General features: G+C 45.2%; 1 protein-coding gene across 1 annotated transcript in view; it reads left to right on the top strand.

The window, feature by feature from the left end:
- Positions 1–3939: 3939 nt before the first annotated feature.
- Positions 3940–19524, top strand: part of LOC147120428 (TGF-beta receptor type-1-like) — a 110567-nt gene continuing 94982 nt past the window's right edge. The window contains exons 1-2 of the mRNA XM_085986326.1: positions 3940–4934; positions 11243–11488. Coding sequence (XP_085842452.1) covers positions 4874–4934; positions 11243–11488 — 307 coding nt within the window. The 5' untranslated portion in view covers positions 3940–4873. The remainder of the gene's footprint in view (positions 4935–11242; positions 11489–19524) is intronic.

Below are 19524 nucleotides of genomic sequence, written 5' to 3'. Positions count from 1 at the left end.
CTAAGGCCTTCACATCCTTCCTAAAGTGCGGTGCCCAGAGTTGGACACAATACTCCAGTTGAGGCCGAACCAGTGTTTTATGCAGGTTCATCATAATTTCCATGCTTTTGCACTCTATACCTCCTTCATGAAGCCTAGGATCCCGTAAGCTTTTTTAACTGCTTTCTCAACCTGCCCTGCCACCTTCAACGATTTGTGCACATATACCCCTAGGTGTCTCTGTTCATGCACACCTTTTAGTTAAGTTTATATTTCCTCTCTTCATTCTTTCTACCAAAATGTATCACTTTGCACTTTTCTGCATTAAATTTCAGCTGCCAAGTGTCTGCCTATTCCACCAGCCTGTCTGTGTCCTCCTTTGAAGTCTCACTATTCTCCTTACTGTTCACTATACTTGCAAGTTTTGTGTCATCTGCAAATTTTGAAATTGTGCCCTGTACACCCACGACCAAGTCATTAATATACATCAAGAAAAGCAGTGGTCCTAGAACCGACCCCTGGGGAACACCACTGTATACCTTCCTCCAATCTGAAAAACAACCGTTAACCACTATTCTCTGTTTCCTGTCTCAACCAATTTTGTATCCATGCTGCCACTGTCCCTTTTATTCCATGGGCTTCAACTTTGCTGGCAAGCCTATTTGGCACTTTGTCAAACGCCTTTTGGAAATCCATGTACACCACGTCAACCGCATTGCCCTCATCAACCCTCTCTGTTACCTCATCAAAAAACTCGATCAAGTTGGTTAAACACAATTTGCTTTTAACAAATCTGTGCTGGCTTTCCTTAATTAATCCACACTTGTCCAAGTGACGGTTAATTTTGTCCCGGATTGTTTCTAAAAGCTTCCCCACTACCGAGGTTAAACTAACTGGCCTGTAGTTGCTGGGTTTATCTTTACACCCTTTTTTGAACAAGGGTGTAACATTTGCAATTCTCTAGTCCTCTGGCACCACCCCAGTTTCTAAAAAGGATTGGAAGATTATGGCCAGTACCTTCCTTCACTTCCCTCAGCGTCCTAGAATGCATCCCATCTGGTGACTTATCTATTTTAAGTACAGCCAGCCTTTCTAGTATCTCCTCTATCAATTTTTATCCCATCCAGTATCTCCTCTACCTCCTCCTTCACTATGTCTATGGCAGTATCTTCTTCCTTGGTGAAGACAGATGCAAAGTACTCATTTAGTACCTCAGCCATACCCTCTGCCTCCATGCATAGGTCTGCTTTTTGGTTCCTAATTGGCCCCACCCCTCCTTACTACCCATTTACTATTTATATGCCTGGGGAATGGGGATATCCTGTATACAGAAACCAAAATAATTGCAGGTGTGCCAATAGCAGGATTGTTTTATTAACAGCAGTTATCAGGTAGGAATAGGACTGGGTGGAGGGGGATGGATGGATAACAATGGAGAGGAGAGAGAGGTGATGGAAGATGAGAAATGGAGGGTAAGGGGAGAATGGCATAGCCATAGGAGAGGAGAAAGGATTGGGAGAAGAAATGGATGGCAAGGAGTGAAATTGATTGGAAGGAGAACAGCGAGCTGAAATTGGAAAATGGGGACAGGAATAGAGCTTGATAAGTCATAACGGCACAGAAGGAGGCCATTCGGCCCATCAAGTCCATGCCGGCTCTCTGGAGAGCAATCCAGTCAGTCCTATTCCCCCGCTCAATCCCCGTAGCCCTGCAAGTTTATTTCCCTCAAGTGCCTATCCAGTCTTCCCTTGAAAACATTGAGTCTCCGCTTCCACCACTTCCGTCGGCAGCAAATTCCAGATCATTACCACTCGCTGCATGCAAAGGTTTTTCCCCCTCATCCCCCTGTCTCTCTTGCCCAAAACCTTAAATCTGTGTCCCCTCGTCCTTATACCATCAACTAGTGGGAACAGCTTCTATTTATGAAGCCCAAGATCCCATATGCTTTGTTAACCACTCTCTCAATATGTCCTGTCACCTTCAGGGACCTATACACAGTAACCCCCTGGACCCTCTGTCCCTGCACACTCTTTAAAACTGTACCATTAAGTGTATATTGCCTCTCCCTGTTCCTTCTGCTAAAATGCATCACCTCACACTTCTCTGTATTAAATTCCATCTGTCACTTGTCTGCCCATTCTGCTAGCATGTCCTGTTGCAGTTGATTGGTGTCATCCTCAGTTTTCCACATCCCCAAGCTTGGTGTCATTGGCAAATTTAGAAATTCTACTCTGTATTCTGATATCCAGGTCATTTCCCTTTTGCATCCAGTTTAGAAGTTCCACTCTAGATTGTTTCTTGCTCCTCTCCATTGCTAATCTAAATCTTATGATACGATGATCACTCGTACCCAAGTGTTCTCCCACAGACACTTGGTCGACCTGGCCTACCTCATTCCCCAGCACCAGATCCAGCAATGCCTCCTTCCTAGTTGGGCCAAGAACATATTGAAGCTGTCAAGGAAGTTCTCCTGAACACATTTAAGAAATTACTCCCCTTTACCCCAGCAGTATCCCAATCAATATTTGGGTAATTAAAGTCCCCCAATATCACTACTCTATAGCTCTTGCATATCTGTGCGATTTCCCTGCAGATTTGCTCCTCTACCTCCCTCTCACTATTTGGAGGCCTATAGAATATCCCCAATAGCATGATCATACCCTTTTTGCTCCTCAACTCTAACCAAATGGATTCTGTTCTTGTCCCCTCAAGAACATCCTCCCTCCCTTTCCAACACTACAATGTCTTCCTTAATCAGCACTGCCACCCCACCTCCCTTTTTCTATCTCTATCTTTTCTGAACACCTTGTACCCTTGAATATTAAGTGCCCAGTCCTCATTTTTAAGCTATGTTTCCGTTATTGCCACAACATCATAATGCCACACGGCTAATTGTGCTTGTAGCTCACCAATCTTATTCACCACACTTTGGGTTTAAAATGCATGTACGTAAATGCACATTTTTGAATTTCTCGTATTCTTCCTTAGTCTGCTCCTATCTAATATGGTACTACTACCACCTCCAGTACTATCTTCTCCAGTACTATCCAACACACTCACACTTTTATGCACCTTTATTCCTCTTTTCTACTCCTACATGCTGGTGCCCCTGCCAAGCTAGTTTAAACCCTCCCCAACAGCACTAGCAAACCTCCCTGTGGAATACTGGTGCCGGTTCTGTAGCGGTGTAAACCGTCTGGTTTGTACAGGTCCCACCTTCCCCAGAAAGGGTCCCAATGCCTCTGGAATCTAAAGCCCTCCTGCACCATCTCTCCAGCCATGCATTCATCTGTTCTATCCTCCTATTCCTGTACTCACCAGCACATGGCACCGGGAGTAAGCTGGAGATTACTACCTTTTTGAAGTCCTGCTTTTTAATCTCTCCTACCTCCCTAAACTCTGCCTGCAGGACCTCATCCCTCTTTCTGCCTATGCCATTGGTACCGATATGGACAACGACCTCTGGCTGTTCATCCTCCCCCCTCAGAGTGTCCTGCAGTTACTCAGTGACATCCTTGACCCTGGCATCAGGGAGGCAACATACCATCCTGGAGTCATGTCTACAGCTGCAGAAACGCCTGTCTGGTCCCCTAACTATCAAATCCTCTACTACTATTGCTCTTCCACTTTTTTTTTTCTCCTTTTTCCCACCCGCGCCCCCCCCCCAGGTGCAGCTGAGCCACCCATGGTGCCCTGGACTTGACTCTGGCTGCACTCCTCAGCGGAACCATTGCCCTCACCAGTACGCCGAACAGAATACTGGTTGGAGTGCGATGCACTCTGGGGACTCCTGCACTACCTGCCTGGTCGTCGTCGTCTTCTGTGGGGCGGTCACCCATTCCCTCTCTGCCTGCATGCTCTTGAGCTGCGGGGTGACCACCTCTAGAAACATGCTATCTACGTAACTCTCAGCCTCGTGGATGCACCGCAGTGACTCCAGCCGCCACTCAAGCGCCGAAACCTGGAGCTCGAGTTGCTGTAGCTGGCGACACTTCCTGCACATGTGGTCATCCAGGCTACATTGAAAAATGAAGAGAAGATCTGGGCGATCAGTCATACATCCGCGAATGCTACATACAGAGTTTCGTGTAGAAATAACAAGTCAATAATTGAAGCTCCAGCTAAATATTCCGGATGGAGTCTAAGGCTCCTAACAGTAAAGGTGGCCTGTGCAAGATGATGTTTTTCAGGGATTTGTAACATTTGGTGCAGAACTTTACATGGAATTGTTTTAATTTGACGTGTTTATTCTTCCACAATTGATTTAATTTGTTAAAGGTTTTCCATCTTCTAAATATTGCATGGGTATATCTGCAACTACCTGAAAAATCAAGGTGGTGGCTCCAAGTACGTTTACAAATTTATTTTGAGTGATTTATTTGGCCATTTTCTGTTACTAGTTCCGCATTGGTAGCTTTGGGAACAAATTTGGTTAGTTTTGCGCTGCTAACTCGTTTGCAATTGGTACTTGGTCTGCTGGTTCGTGTTTAGTCAATTGGATATTCAATTGTTGAAGTGCTCGAAGATCCTAGAGAAAGACGAGGCCACGTTTTCAGGTGTGATGCCTTTTGAAAGGCATTACGTGAAAGAGCTGTGCTGGATTTTTAAACAAAAGTATGAGACGCGACAGAGAGTATCAACCAACACCTTCCGCTGGAAAACAAACATTGCAGTTGACTTTATATAAAAAAAAAAATCCGCCTACCTGAGACCTCGGGTCAGCTGATTCAAGCTGCAGATAAATTCTCTGCCCACCGACTGGACACTGAGCAGCGTGTGGAGCCCGGGAGGCAGAGCGCGCCTGCGCTCCAAACTGAAGCGAGGGAGCAGCGACTCCGCAGCAGCACCCAAGTCCTCTTCAAGTCCCACGCTCACTGCTCTTTGATGTGCCGCCATGGCTAGTCTGAGGTGTGTGCCTTGGCTTTTTGTTCTCAGCTGTATTCACCCAACTACAGGTAAGATTCCAGGAGTTATAGAAATACATTTCCTCAAACTCAGCGGGACAGACCGACTGATCTAAATGTCAGTGGTTAAATGACATGTTTTACTAATGCGAATTATACTGTGGTGGTTTGACTAGCCTCCTAATGTTGTGAATCTGTTATTGCCGAGGAGCCGGACAGGTGCTATACTTATGATCCCAGCGCTAGTGTTAATATTGTTCATAGATACTTTTTATTTTTTTTAATATGTTGCACGCAATTGTTACTAAAGAGAAGTTACTGCAAAATACACCTTACTGTTTCGCTTGCCTCTTATTGCTTAAGCTGAAGTTTCGATTATGTTTCCAAGTCACATTTGCTTAACCGAGCGGACGCTCATATCCTTCAGCTTTATAACATAGTGAAGGCACTCGTGCTATAGATCGGAACTTAGTGTACTGACGCCTCCTTTCAGCACCAAACAGGCAAATCCATGATGAGGTGTGAACGAAGTGCTCAAACGGCTAGAGAAACACGGAGTACCAGTGACTGCTCACAAGTGTGAGTTGTTTCAAAACTCAGTGGAGTACTTGGGGCACAGAGTGGACAAAGATGGTTTACATCCACCCAAGGGAAAGCTGGATGCAATCAGAAATGCACCCACTCCCAAGAATGTCTCTGAACTTTGAGCATATTGGGGTCTTTTGAATTATTATGTAAAGTTCCTCCCAAACCTGGCTACATTTGAGCTATTGAGAAAACAAGTCCCTTGGAAGTGGTCAAAAGAGTGCAACACAGCATTCAAAGAGTGTAAAAGCCAGTTAGCAGAGAGTACCATGTTAGTTCACTATGATGTATCTAAGGAGATCAAGCTAGCGTGTGATGCCTCTCCACGCGGAGTTAGGGCAGTGATCTCTCATGTACTAGATAGTGGGGAGGAGAGACCAGTTGCTTTTGCTTCACATACTCTCCATGTCAGTGAGCGGAATTATGCGCAGATCGAAAGAGAAGCTTTGTCATTGATTTTTGGGGGTCAAGAAGTTTCACAAATACTTGTTTGGTCATTTACCATAGTTACTTACCATAAGCCCCTGACAGCAATCCTCCATCCAAAGTCCCCAGTTCCAACCTTAACTGCAGCCTGAATGCAGAGATGGGCTTCGATTTTGTCAACATATATATATGGCATTGAGTACAGGTGATCAGCCGATCACAGTAATACTGATGCTATGTCCAGGTTGCCATCCCCATCACAAGTTACACCCAATAAGGAAGTGGTGCTCTATTTCTCATACATTAATGAGCTGCCAGTCACAGCTGAAGAGAGGGCAACCAAACGTGACCCAATTATGTCAAAGATGTATGATTACATAGCAAATGTATGGCTAAACCAGGTATCAGGAAGATATCCATCTATACTTTGTTTGTAGGAATGAATTTTCAGTGGCTAAAGATTGTATCATGTGGGGAGCAGGAGTGGTTATCCCAAATAGTTTCGGGTCTAAATTATTAGGAGATCTTCATGACCAGCACCTGGGAATATGCTTGACCAAGAGCTTTGCACAAATTACGGGAATGGCAGCACAGTGGTAATGTCACTGGGCTAGTGATCCAGAGGCCTAGACTAATGATCCAGAGACATGAGTTCAAATCCCACCACGGTAGCTGGAGAATTTAAATTCAGTTAATAGCTTTTTATTCAAGATTTATTTAATTATCAGAAATGGTAATCATAAAATTATCAGATTGTTGTAAAAACCCATCTGGTTCACTAATGTCCTTTATGGAAGGAAATCTGCTGTCCTTACCCGGTCTGGCCTATATGTGATTCCAGACCTACAGCAATGTGGTTGACCCTTAACTGCTCTCTGAAATGGCTTAATAAGCCACTCAGTTGTAACAAACCGCTACGAAACAAAATAATAAGAATGAAACCGGACGGACCACCGGCTATGGACACGGCAACAGTACACCCAGCCCAGGTGACCCTGCAAAGTCCTCCTTACCAACATCTGGGGACTTGTGCCAAAATTGGGAGAGCTGTCCCACAGACTAGTCAAGCAACAGCCTGACATAGTCATACTCTCAGAATCATACCTTTCAGCCAATGTCCCAAACTCCTCCATCACCATTCCTGGGTATGTCATGTCTCACAGGCAGAACAGACCTAGCAGGGGTGGTGGCACAGTGGTATACAGTCAGGAAGGAGTGGCGCTGGGAGTCCTCAACATTGACTCTAGACCCCATGAAGTCTCATGGCTTCAGGTCAAGGAACCCTCCTGCTGATGAACCAGTACTCCTCCATGATGAACACCACTTGGAAGAAGCACTGAGAGTAGCAAGGGCACAGAATGTACTCTGGGTGTCCATCACCAAGAGTGGCTCGGTAGCACCACTACTGGCCAAGTCCTGAAGGACATAGCTGCCAGTCTGGGCCTGTGATCGGTGGTGAGAGAACCAACACGAGGGAAAAACCTTCTTGACCTCGTCCTCACCAATCTACCTGTCACAGATGCACCTGTCCATGATAGTATTGGTAGCAGTGACCACCGCACAGTCATTGTGGAGACAAAGTCCTGTCTTCACACTGAGGACACCCTCCATCGTGTTGTGTGGCACTACTACTGTACTAAATGGGATAGATTCAGAACAGATGTAGTAGCTCAAAACTGGGCATCCATGAGGTGCTGTGGGCCATCAGCAGCAGCAGAAGAATTGTATTCCACCACAATCTGTAACCTCATGGCCCGGCATATAGTTCACTCTGCCATTACCATCAAGCTAGGGGACCAACCCTGGTTCAATAAGGAGTGTAGAAGAGCAAGCCAGGAGCAGCACCAGGCATACCTAAAAATGAGGTGCCAACCTGGGGAAGCTGCAACACAAGACTACATGCATACTAAAAAGCGGAAGCAGCATGCTATAGACAGGGCTAAGCGATTCCGCAATCAACGGATCAGATCAAAGCTCTGCAGTTCTGCCACATCCATTCGTGAATGGTAGTGGACCATTAAACAACAACGGGAGGAGGAGGCTTCATTAATATCCCCACACTCAATGATGGTGGCGCCTAGCAGGAGAGTGCAAAAGACAAAGCTGAAGCATTTGCAACCATCTTCAGCCAGAAGTGCCAAGTGGATGATCCATATCGATCTACTCCTGAGGTTCTCACCATCACAGAAGCCAGTTTTCAGCCAATTCGATTCACTCCACGTGATATCAAGAAACGGCTGAGCACACTATATACAGCAAAGGCTATGGGCCACAACAACATCCCGACTATCGTGCTGAAGCCTTGTGCTCCAGAACTAGCTGCGCCTCTAGCCAATCTGTTCCAGTACAGTTGCAACGCTGGCATCTATCTGACGATGTGGAAAACTACCCAGGTATGTCCTGTCCACAAAAAGCAGGACAAATCCAATCGGGCCAATTACCACTCCATCAGTCTACTCTCAATCATCAGCAAAGTGATGGAAGGCGTCATCAACAGTGCTATCAAGCGACACTCACCAATAACCTGCTCACTGATGCCCAGTTTGGGTTCCGCCAAGACCACTTGGCTCCCAACCTCATTACAGCCTTGGTCTAAGGAGCTGAATTCCGGAGGTGAGGTGAGAGTGACTGCCCTTGACATCAAAGCAGCATTTGACCGAGTGTGGCATCAAGGAGCCCTAGTAAAACTGAAGTCAATGGGAATCGGGGGGGGGGAAAACTCTCCACTGGCTGGAGTCATACCTAGCACAAAGGAAGGTGGTTGAAGGTCAATCATCACAGCTCCAGGACATCGCTGCAGGAGTTCCTCAGGGCCCAACCATCTTCAGCTGCTTCATCAACGACCTTCCCTCCAACAGAAGATCAGAAATGGGGATGTTCACTGATGACTGCAATGTTCAGCGCCATTCACAGCTCCTCAGATAATGAAGCAGTCCATGCCCACATGCAACGAGACCTGGACGACGTTCAGGCTTGGGCTGATAAATGGCAGGTAACATTCACGTCACAGAAGTGCCAGGCAAGCGAGAGTCCAACCACCGCCCCTTGACATTCAGTGGCATTACCATCGCTGAATTCCCCCACTATCAACATCCTGGGGGTTACCATTGACCAGAAACGTAACTGGACCAGCCACGCCACATAAATACTGTGGCAACAAGAGCAGGTCAGAGGCTAGGTATTCTGCAGCGAGTGTCTCACCTCCTGACTCCCCAAAGCCTTTCCGCAAGCCAGGAGTGTGATGGAATACTCTCCACTTGCCTGGATGAGTGCAGCTCCAACAACACTCAAAAAGCTCGACACCATCCAGGACAAAGCAGCCCGCTTGATTGGCACCCCATCCACCACCTTAAACATTCACTCCCTCCACCACCGGCGTACCGTGGCTGCAGTGTGTACCATCTACAAGATGCACTGCAGTAACTCGCCAAGGCTTCTTCGGCAGCACCTCCCAAACCCGCAATCTCTTCCACCTAGAAGGACAAGGGCAGCAGGCGCATGGGAACACCACAATCTCCAAGTCACCCACCATCCTGACTTGGAAATATATCGCTGATCCATCATCGTCGCTGGGACAAAATCCTGGAACTCCCTACCTAACAGCACTGTGGGAGTACCTTCACCACACGGATTGCAGCAGACTCACCACCACCTTCTCGAGGGCAATTAGGGATGGGCAATAAATGCTGGCCTTGCCAGCGACACCCACATCCCATAAACAAATTTAAAAAAAGTTACTTATGGTGGCCAGGTTTAGATAAAGAGAGAGTACATAGTCAGTCAGTGTATAACATGTCAATCGGTGAGCAAGAAAGTACCATTACAGCCATGAAAATGGCCTCCCAGAGTGTGGCAAAGGCTACATGTCGATTTTGCTGAGCTAGAAGGACAGCAATTGTTCATAGTGAGTCACTCGAAGTGGGTAGAAGTGTTTCTGATGCAGATAATAACTAGCAAAACACTAGACAATTTGCGAAGATTGTTTTCTTCTTACGGCCTCCTGGAAGAAATTGTGCCTGATAATGGCCCGCAATTTTGTTCAGAAGAGTTCACACTGTTCATGAGCAGAAATGGTGTGAAATGTACCAAAGTTCCACCGTACCACCCTGCTTCAAATGGTGCAGCAGCGCGCACTGTACAAATTGTCAAAAGTGCGCTCATCAAGCAAATGTTGGATCCAAATCCAAAGAAATGTCAGTTGTAGTTGGGCCACAAACTGGCAAACTTTCTGATTACCTATCGGAACACTCCTCATACCACTACTGGTAGAAAACCAGCAGAGTTGTTTCTCAAACAACAGCCATGAACCAGGTTCTCGTTGTTCAAGCCAAACTTGGCATAGTCCGTAGCAGAGAAACAATCAAGGCAGAAAGGGAGTCATGATAAAGGTATTGTTAGAGAGAGAGAAGTGTGTTGAACCAGAAGGTTAGAGTGAAGAACCATCACCATAAATGGTTAAAGTGGTTTCCAGGAAGAGTTGTGAAGATATGTGGCCCTCTCTCATATTTGGTCAAGATATTTGATCATGGAAAGGTTAGGTTTGTTCAGATTGATCATATCTTACCTACAGATGTGGAAGGAGTTGAAAGCTGGGATGATTCAATTTATTCTGATGAGTCAGATAGACTTGTTACAATCAGAGTACCAGTAGCAAATCCTACATCAGATGTACCAGACAAAGTCAGAATTTAAGTCTGAGCCTGAGTCAGGCAGGCATACAGTCTGACAGTGTGAAGAGTCCAAATGTAGATCAAGGTCAGTCCTTGCAGAAAAAATTCTCCCCTGGCTCAGCCTAGAATGAGTCAAAGTCCTCCAACAACATCTGAAAGTTCTGTTCAAGAAAGAAGGGATCCTCTTTGAAACAGAAATCCAGTGGTTAAGTTTAATCTGTAAATATGGAAAATAAGTTCATATTTTTTGTGTTACAGAATTCTACAGTAGAATTTGGAAACGTAAAATGGGTTTCATTTGAGAAATTGTGTTACAGAATTCTACAGTAGAATTTGGAAACGTAAAATGGGTTCCATTTGAGAAATGTATACCAAGAGTTGTATTTACCATGCAAGTCCTGTACAATGATTATTTGCTATGATACACTTCTCCCTCCTTATTGAAGAAGTTAAATAGAGCCACCTGGTGGACTACTGATGTATATAATAAAAATAGTCATGTGCAGTACAGTTCTTGCTAGAAGCCATGTTGTGCTGTTGTATGTGTGTGTGTATAATATATATATATATATATATATCTCCCAGGATATCGCATCACTTCTTCCCCTCCTCCCTCCTTTTTCTGTCCATTTTTTTATATATTCATATTCTAATGCTGGCTAATTTTCATTATTTTAGGCCTGAAATGTTTCTGTATCACCTGTGTGAGTAAAAATTACACTTGTGAAACAGATGGAGTTTGCCTGGCTTCTGCCACTCTTACTGGTGGAATAGTAGAACAGTGGAAGACCTGTGTGCGTCGCCGGGAAATGATTCCACCAGGGAAACCCTTCTCCTGTGCCAATTCAAAAAATGTGTCCAAAACCTTCTGCTGTGACACTGACTATTGTAACAATGTTGATGTACAGCTGCCAGTACCCAAAGGTAAGAATTCAAGCTTCTGATCATTTTATTACATCTTGATCCAGAATTTTAAAATAGTTTTGAATGAATTGAAAAAAAATCTTTTGTTACCGAAGGTCATAAAACAAATCTGAATGATTTGGGTTGTAATTATAGACTACAGATGCTAATTAACATTATGTTGCTTTCAGTGATTTCATTATGTAATCTGATTTGTTTGTTTCTGGTAAATGTTTTTATCATCAGCTATTCAGTGTCTTTTTTTAGTTTTTGTTAAGGAGTTTGCTGTTTGTTATTCGTTGGATTCTATAAAGGTGCCAGTAGCTATTTATAAACCCCATGTAATTATGCAGCATTTGGTTTTATACTTGATTTTGTATTAATGACGCAATTTTTTCCAAACTGCTTTGCTTATGAATGTTGCGCCACATTTTTTTTCAATTTTGCAAGCTGTTTTCTGTGATCAATTTTCATGAATTATTAAATACCATGTTGGTTTGCACTGAACATCTTTAAACATTGAGGGCTACAGGTATTTCTTCCAAAGAGCATTGGATGGTGATGAAGGGGAATAAGCTGGGAAGGTGCTTTGGTTAGAGGAGGAAGGAGAATTCTAATAACTGATTGGGACTGGGGAGTGAAGGTGTAGGCACTATGCCCTGAAAATTGCCTTAAGCGTGCCCTCAAAGCAGAGTCCGTAGCCAAATAGAACTGTGGGATACTAAATGTGGGAGCTTGTAAGAACAAGACATTTTCACAGAAATTGGATAAGCATATCCCATTAAGGTCACAGACCCAGATATAGCTCTCTAATTGAAAACAAACACCAGTTCTTTGTACTAAAATACTGAGAAGTTAGGTGAAGTGGGCCACCACGACCAGGAACCTGAGGTCACCAGGGTTACTAACATGGCTGTTTGAGGTGATTGACACCAGAAGAGGTGAACTCTTCTGATATCCAATATGTCACTCACATTGGTCAATTGAATCGAAGGATGTGTGTTTGAAAATCAAGAGTCTTTTAAGAGGGTGCTTTGACACACATTCATGCTTTTCTTCTTTGCATTTTTATTTTTTGTTTTTGCTTTTTGTATCGCTCTCCACCCACACCCCCCCCCCACCAAACCCTAATTCCTTCTGTGTCCGCCCATGGAAAAAACTCTCTCCCAACTCTCTTACAACTGCACTTATGAAATCCCAACTGTCCAGCCTTTGACCTTCCATTCACCATGACATTTCTGCAGCTACCAATCTGCTCAACCACACCCTCACCACTACCTTTGATGTCCTAGTCCCTACTAAAACAATTACTCTCTCTCACCCTGGTCATTCCCCCTGGTACAGCTCTCATCTTCGCTCCCTTAAGTCAAAGGGATGCAGACTTCAACTGATATGGCGGACAACTGGTTTAGCCATTCACCGCCAGATCTGGCTGGACCACATAAAGCATTATCAGGTCCTGCTCTCGTCTGACAAAATTGCTCACAATTCCAGAATCATTCTGGAATGCAAAGATAAACCCCAGTTCCTATTCTTTACTGCTTACTGTCTTCTTAAACCCCTCTTCAGTCTCCTCCACCCTCACTTCCGATAACTAAAAAGTGTGAGGAACTCATGGACTTTTGTCTCTAAGATTGAGACTATCTGTTCAGCTGCCTCTGCCACTTCCCTTCTTTCCCCTAGCCCACCGGGCCAAACTTCCTCTAAGGATCCCCCCTGCTCTAGCCCTGAACTCGCATCTTTCTCCAGTTTCTCTCCGATCTCCCCTCATGACCTCACATGCTCACCTTGTCCATGAGACCCACCTCCTGCTCCCTCGACCCTATTCCCACCAAACTGCTGACCATCCATCTTCCTTTACTGGCTTCCATGTTAGCTGACATTGTTAATGGTTCTAACTCCTCGAGTACTGTCCCCCTCTCCCTCAAATCTGCTGTCATCACCCCTCTCAAAAAAACAACCCTTGACCCCTCCGGCCCTGCAAACCACCGCCCTATCTCCAACCTCCCTTTCCTCTCAAGTCCATCAACGTGGTGTCGCCTCTCAAATCCATGCCAATCTTTCCCGCAATTCCCTATTTGAATTCCTCCAATCAAGTTTCCGCCCTTGCCACAGTACCAAAACGACTCGACAAAGCCACAAATGACATCCTTTGTAACTGTGACAAATGTAAACTATCCCTCCTCGTCCTTCTTGATTTTGTCTGCAGCCTTTGACACAGTTGACCACTCCATCCTTCTCCAACGCCTCTCCACCGTCGTCCAGCTGGGTGGGACTGCACTTGCCTGGTTCCATTCTTATCTATCTAATCGTAACCAGAGAATCACCTGCAACAGCTTCTCTTCCCGCTCCCACATCGTTACCTCTGGTGTCCCCCAAGGATCTATCCTTGGCCCCCTCCTATTTCTCATCCACATGTTGCCTCTTGGCGACATCATCTGAAAACACCGCGTCAGTTTCCACATGTACGCTGACGACACCCAGCTCTACCTCACTACCACTTCTCTCGACCCCTCCACGGTCACTCAATTGTCAGACTGCTTGTCTGACGTACAGTTCTGGATGAGCAGAAATTTTCTCCAAATACATATTGGGTAGACCGAAGCCATTGTTTTCAGTCCCCGCCACAAACTCCGTTTCCTAGCCACTGACTCCATCACTCTCCCTAACATCTGTCTGAGGCTGAACCACACTGTGCGCAACCTTGGTGTCATGTTTGACCCTGAAATGAGCTTCCAACCACATATCCGCAGCATAACAAAGACCGAATATTTCCACCTCCGTAACATCGCCCGTCTCTGCCCTTGCCTCAGCTCATCCGCTACTGAAACCCTCATCCATGTCTTTGTTACCTCTAGACTTGACTATTCCAACACACTCCTGGCTGGTCTCCCACATTCTACACTATGTAAACTTGAGGTAATCCAAAACTCGGCTGCCCGTATCCTAACTCGCACCAAGTCCCGTTCGCCCATCACCCCTGTGCTCGCTGACCTACATTGGCTCCCGGTTAAGCAGCGCCTCGATTTCAAAATTCTCATCCGTGTTTTCAAATTCCTCCATGGCCTTGCCCCTCCCTATCTCTGTAATCTCCTCCAGCCCCCCCCCCCCCCCCCCCCCGGGAGATATCTGCGCTCCTCTAATTCTGCCCTTGGGCATCCCTGATTATAATCGCTCAACCTTTGGTGACCATGCCTTCTGTTGCCTCGGCCCTAAGCTCTGGAATTCCCTGCCTAAACCTCTCTGCCTCACTACCTCTCTTTCCTCCTTTTAAGACACTCCTTAAAACCTACCTCTTTGACCAAGCTTTTCATCACCTGCCCTAATTTCTCCTAATGTGGCTCGGTGTCAAATTTTTTGTTGTCTTCTCATACTCCTGTGCAGCGCCTTGGGATGTTTTACTACGCTAATGGCGCTATATAAACACAAGTTGTTTTTAGCAGTCTTTACCTAGTGTATGTAGCCGGTGTCTCTGCAAAAGGCAAAAATGTAGCTCTGACGGGGAAAAAGGGAGATGTTACAGAAATTAGATTGTACAGTTATACCAGCCAGTTACAGGCAGACATAAATGTGTCCGTTAGTGGTGCAAGTTTTCCTCTCCTCATCAAGGTAGGTGAGATGTAAGCCAGCTAGTCTGGATACAGTAAGGTGGATTTACTCAAGAGCAGAGGATTTGAGGGGAATGGAAGACACCTCTGCAGAAGGAGGTTCATCACCTGCACCTCAGAAGCCAATACTATCATCCCAAGGGAAGGCAGCTCAACCATGCACCTCCTAACGACGAGATCGCTTAAGCTCTGGAAACATTGTTGACCACCAGCACGTAAACTACAATCTATCCAGTAGACTGCCTATCTAATGCATTAACTTGCTAGCTATTTTACGAGTATAATCCTAAATTAATCTCGCATATTAATATGAATCCCAGCCACTGATCTCAAGTATAAATTGATATTCAGCAAACTCGTTAATGTTGAGTTACTGTGATACAACGGAACTGCTTCTATAATCTCCTGTTCATTTTGTTAGCTAACCTGAAGTGCTTAATTTTATTGCTAATCATCAACAACAACAACTTGTATTTATATAGTGCCTTTAACGTAGTAATTTTAAACTTAAAAGAAAGAAAGACTTGCATTTATATAGCACCTTTCATGACCAACAAACATAAGAAATAGGTGCAGGAATAGGCTACTTGGCCCCTCGAGCCTGCTCCGCCATTCAGTAAGATGATGGCTGATCTTGGGCTCAAAGCCACTTCCCCGCCCGCTCCCCATAACCCTTCACTCTCTTATCTTGCAAAAATTTGTCTATCTCCACTTTAAATGTATTTAATGACCCAGCCTCCACAGCTCTCTGGGGCAGAGAATTCCACAAATTTATGACCCTCTGAGAGAAGAAGTTCTTCCTCATCTCAATTCTAAAAGGCCGACCCTTTATTCTGAGACTGTGCCCTCGAGTTCTAGATTTCCCCATGAGGGGAAACATCCTCTCTGCATCTACACTGTCGAGCCCCCTCAGTATCTTATGTTTCGATAAGATCACCTCTCATTCTTCTAAATTCCAATGAGTATAGGCCCAGCCTGCTCAACCTTTCCTCAAGTCAACCCCCTCATCTCTGGAATTAACCTAGAGAATCATCTCTAAACTGCCTCCAATGCAAGAATATCCTTCTTTAAATAAGGAGACCAAAACTGTATGCAGTACTCAAGGTGTGGTCTCACCAATACCCTGTACAGTTGTAGCAGGACTTCCCTGCTTTTATACTCCAACTCCCTTGAAATAAAGGCCAACATTCCATTTGCCTTTTTGATTACTTGCATGCTAACTTTTTGTGTTTCGTGCACAAGGACCCCCAGGTCCCTCTGAACTGTAGCATTTTGTAATCTCTCTCCATTTAAATAATAGTTTGCTTTTTTATTTTTCCTGCCAAAGTGTATAACCTCGCACTTTCCCACATTATGCTCCATCTGCCAAATGTTTGCCCACTCACCTAGCCTGTCTATATCCCTTTGCAGATTCTTTGAGCCCTCTGCACAACTTGCTTTCCCACCCATCTTTGTATCATCCGCAAACATGGCTACATTACACTCGATCCCTTCATCCAAGTCATTAATGTAGATTGAAAATAGTTGGGGCACCCCACTAGTTACTGTTTGCCAACCAGAAAATGACCCATTTATCCTGACTCTCTGCTTTCTATTAGTTAGCCAATTCTCTATCCATGCTAATATATTACCCCCAACTCTGTGAGCTCTTATCTTATGCAGTAACCTTTTATGTGGCACCTTATCAAATGCCTTCTGGAAATCCAAATACACCACATCCACTGGCTCACCCTTGCCCACCCTGCTTGTTACATCCTCAAAGAACTCCAGCATATTTGATAAACATGATTTCCCTTTCCTAAAACTATGCTGACTCTGTTTGACTGCAGTATGTTTTTCTAAATGCCCTGCTACTGCTCCCTGAATGAAGGACTCCAGCATTTTCCCAACGACAGATGTTAGGCTAACTGGTCTATAGTTTCCTGCTTTCTGTCTCCCTCCTTTCTTAAATAGGAGTGATACATTAGTGGTTTTCCAATCCGCTGGGACCTCTCCAGAGTCCAGGAAATGTTGGTATATTGCAACCAATGCATCCACTATCTCTGCAGCCACTTCTTTTAAGACCCTGGGATGCAAGCCATCTGGTCCAGGGGACTTGTCGTCTTTTAGTCCCATTATTTTACCAAGTACTATTTCCTTAGTGATAGTGATTGCCTTTAGTTCCCCACTCCCTGTGGCCCCTTGATTATCCATTATTGGGATATTGTTGGTGTCTTCTACAGTGAAGACAGATGCAAAATATTTGTTCAGAGTCTCTGCCATTTCCCCGTTCCCCATTATTAATTCCCCAGTCTCATCCTCTAAGGGACCAACATTTACTTTAGCTACCCTCTTCCTTTTTATATACCTGTAGAAGCTCTTACTATCTGTTTTAATGTTTCTTGCCAGCTTACACTCATCATTCATCTTCTTTCACTTTATTTTTTTAGTCATCCTTTGCTGGTTTTTAAAAATTTCCCAATCCTCTGGTCTCCCACAGCCAATGAAGTATTTTTTTTTGAAGTGGAGTCACAGTTGTAATGTGGGAAACGTGGCTGTTAATTTGCACACAGCAAGCTCCCACAAACAACAACGTGACAATAACAAGATAATCCGTTTTTTATAAACAATTGTTAGTGCATGATCTGTTGTCTGACTTCTTTTGACAATTTAGCAAGAAAGGGTTAATTCATTCACTCAGCAGCTTGTATGTTTCCTAATTGGAGATTGGTTAGGTAAATACAAATACAGTCTGAACTGGTTGATGTAGCAAAGTTCAGCGAACCAAATTTGGGCATCATTCACTGCTGGACGTAGGGTGGATGGTAAATCCCAGACAGTTCCTTGATGGGCTAAGAATTCATCTGGTGCCTTTGATAAATATTTATCGGGGTACTGGTTCCAGTGTTCTTAAATGCGGGAGGGTAGAAGATGTGTACCAGCCTGAAATGGGTTGAAGGGGAGCAAAAGAGTGTCGGTATGAACTGGGAAAGTTGGATGATTACCCTGCGCACAAATGGTGAGGCCCGAGGTGCCCTGGATATTGGACCTCTGATCTCATTACAATGAACACAGCGCTGCGGGAGGAGGCAGGACAAGGTAATTGCTCCAGGTAAGTGGTCAGAGGTCTTTGTGCTTGGTATTGCGGGGTTGGGAGGGATTGGGAGCCTCGGATTTTGGATCAGGGACTTCGGGGTGGAATCGGGGGGTCGACCTCTGGATTGGGGATCCCCGGGGAAGGTCAGCAGGTCAGATGGGGGCAGGGTCGTGGAGGGGTCAGGCTCTTTGGGGGGAGCCGAGAGGTCAGGGTCAGCAGGGAGAGACATCGGGGGTTGGGGATCGGGACCATGCCTGGAAGTCGGAAGTCTTTGGATTTGATGTGGCGGCGATCGGGATGGTGATTGTGGCAAGTACATCTCTTTTTAAATTTATGCAATGTTTAGTGTTTTTTCCTGAGGCAGCCAGCACTGGCAAATCAATGTTGGAGTAAGCACCAGAAGCAGGTGTTAGGGTCCTTATTTGCATATGCAAAGCGTCTAACGCCTGATTCAGGCGTGGGTAAAGGGCGCCTCTTGTTTGCCATAAAAACATAAGAAGCAGGAGTAGGCCATTTGGCCCCTTGAGCCTGCTCCGCCACTCAATAAGTTCATGGTTGATCTTCTACCTCATCTCCACTTTCCTGCACTATCCCCATATCCCTTGAACCCTTAATATACAAAAATCTATCTATCTTGAATATACTCAACGACTGACCCTCCACAGCCCTCTGGGGTAGAGAATTCCAAAGATTCACCACCCTCTGAGTGAAGAAATTTTTCCCCATCTCAATCCTAAATGGCTGACCCCTTATTCTGAGACTGTGACCCCTGGTTCCAGATTCACTAGCCAGGGGAAACATCCTCCCTGCATCTAACCTGTCAAGCCCTGTAAGAATTTTGTATGTTTCAATGAGATCACCCCTCATTCTTCTAAACTCGAGAATATAGGCCTAGTCTACTCGATCTCTCCTTATAGGACAATCCCCCCCATTCCAGGAATCAGTCTGGTGAACCTTCGTTACACTCCCTCTATGGCAAGTATATTCTTCCTTAGGTAAGGAGACCAAAACTGGCTTTGGGGAGTCAGGAGGTGAGACATTCGCCGCAGAATACCCACCTCGGACCTGCTTTTGTTGCCACAGTATTTATGTGGCTGGTCCAGTTAAGTTTCTGGTCAATGGTGACCCCCAGGTATTGATGGTGGGGGATTCGGCGATGGTAATGCTGTTTAATGTCAAGGGACAGTGGTTAGATGCTCACTTGTTGGAGATGGTCATTGCCTGGCACTTCTGTGGCGCGAATGTTACCTGCCACTTATCAGCCCAAGCCTGAACGTCGTCCAGGTCTTGCTGAATGCGGGCATGGACTGCTTCATTATCTCATGAGTTGCGAATGGCACTGAACAATGTGCAATCATCAGTGAACATCCCCA

This window comes from Somniosus microcephalus, chromosome 4, assembly GCF_052327205.1.
Source record: "Somniosus microcephalus isolate GS21.2 chromosome 4, FLI_Smic_1.0, whole genome shotgun sequence".
In the NCBI taxonomy this organism is placed as follows: domain Eukaryota; kingdom Metazoa; phylum Chordata; class Chondrichthyes; order Squaliformes; family Somniosidae; genus Somniosus; species Somniosus microcephalus.
This window is presented reverse-complemented; position numbering and strand designations above follow the sequence as displayed.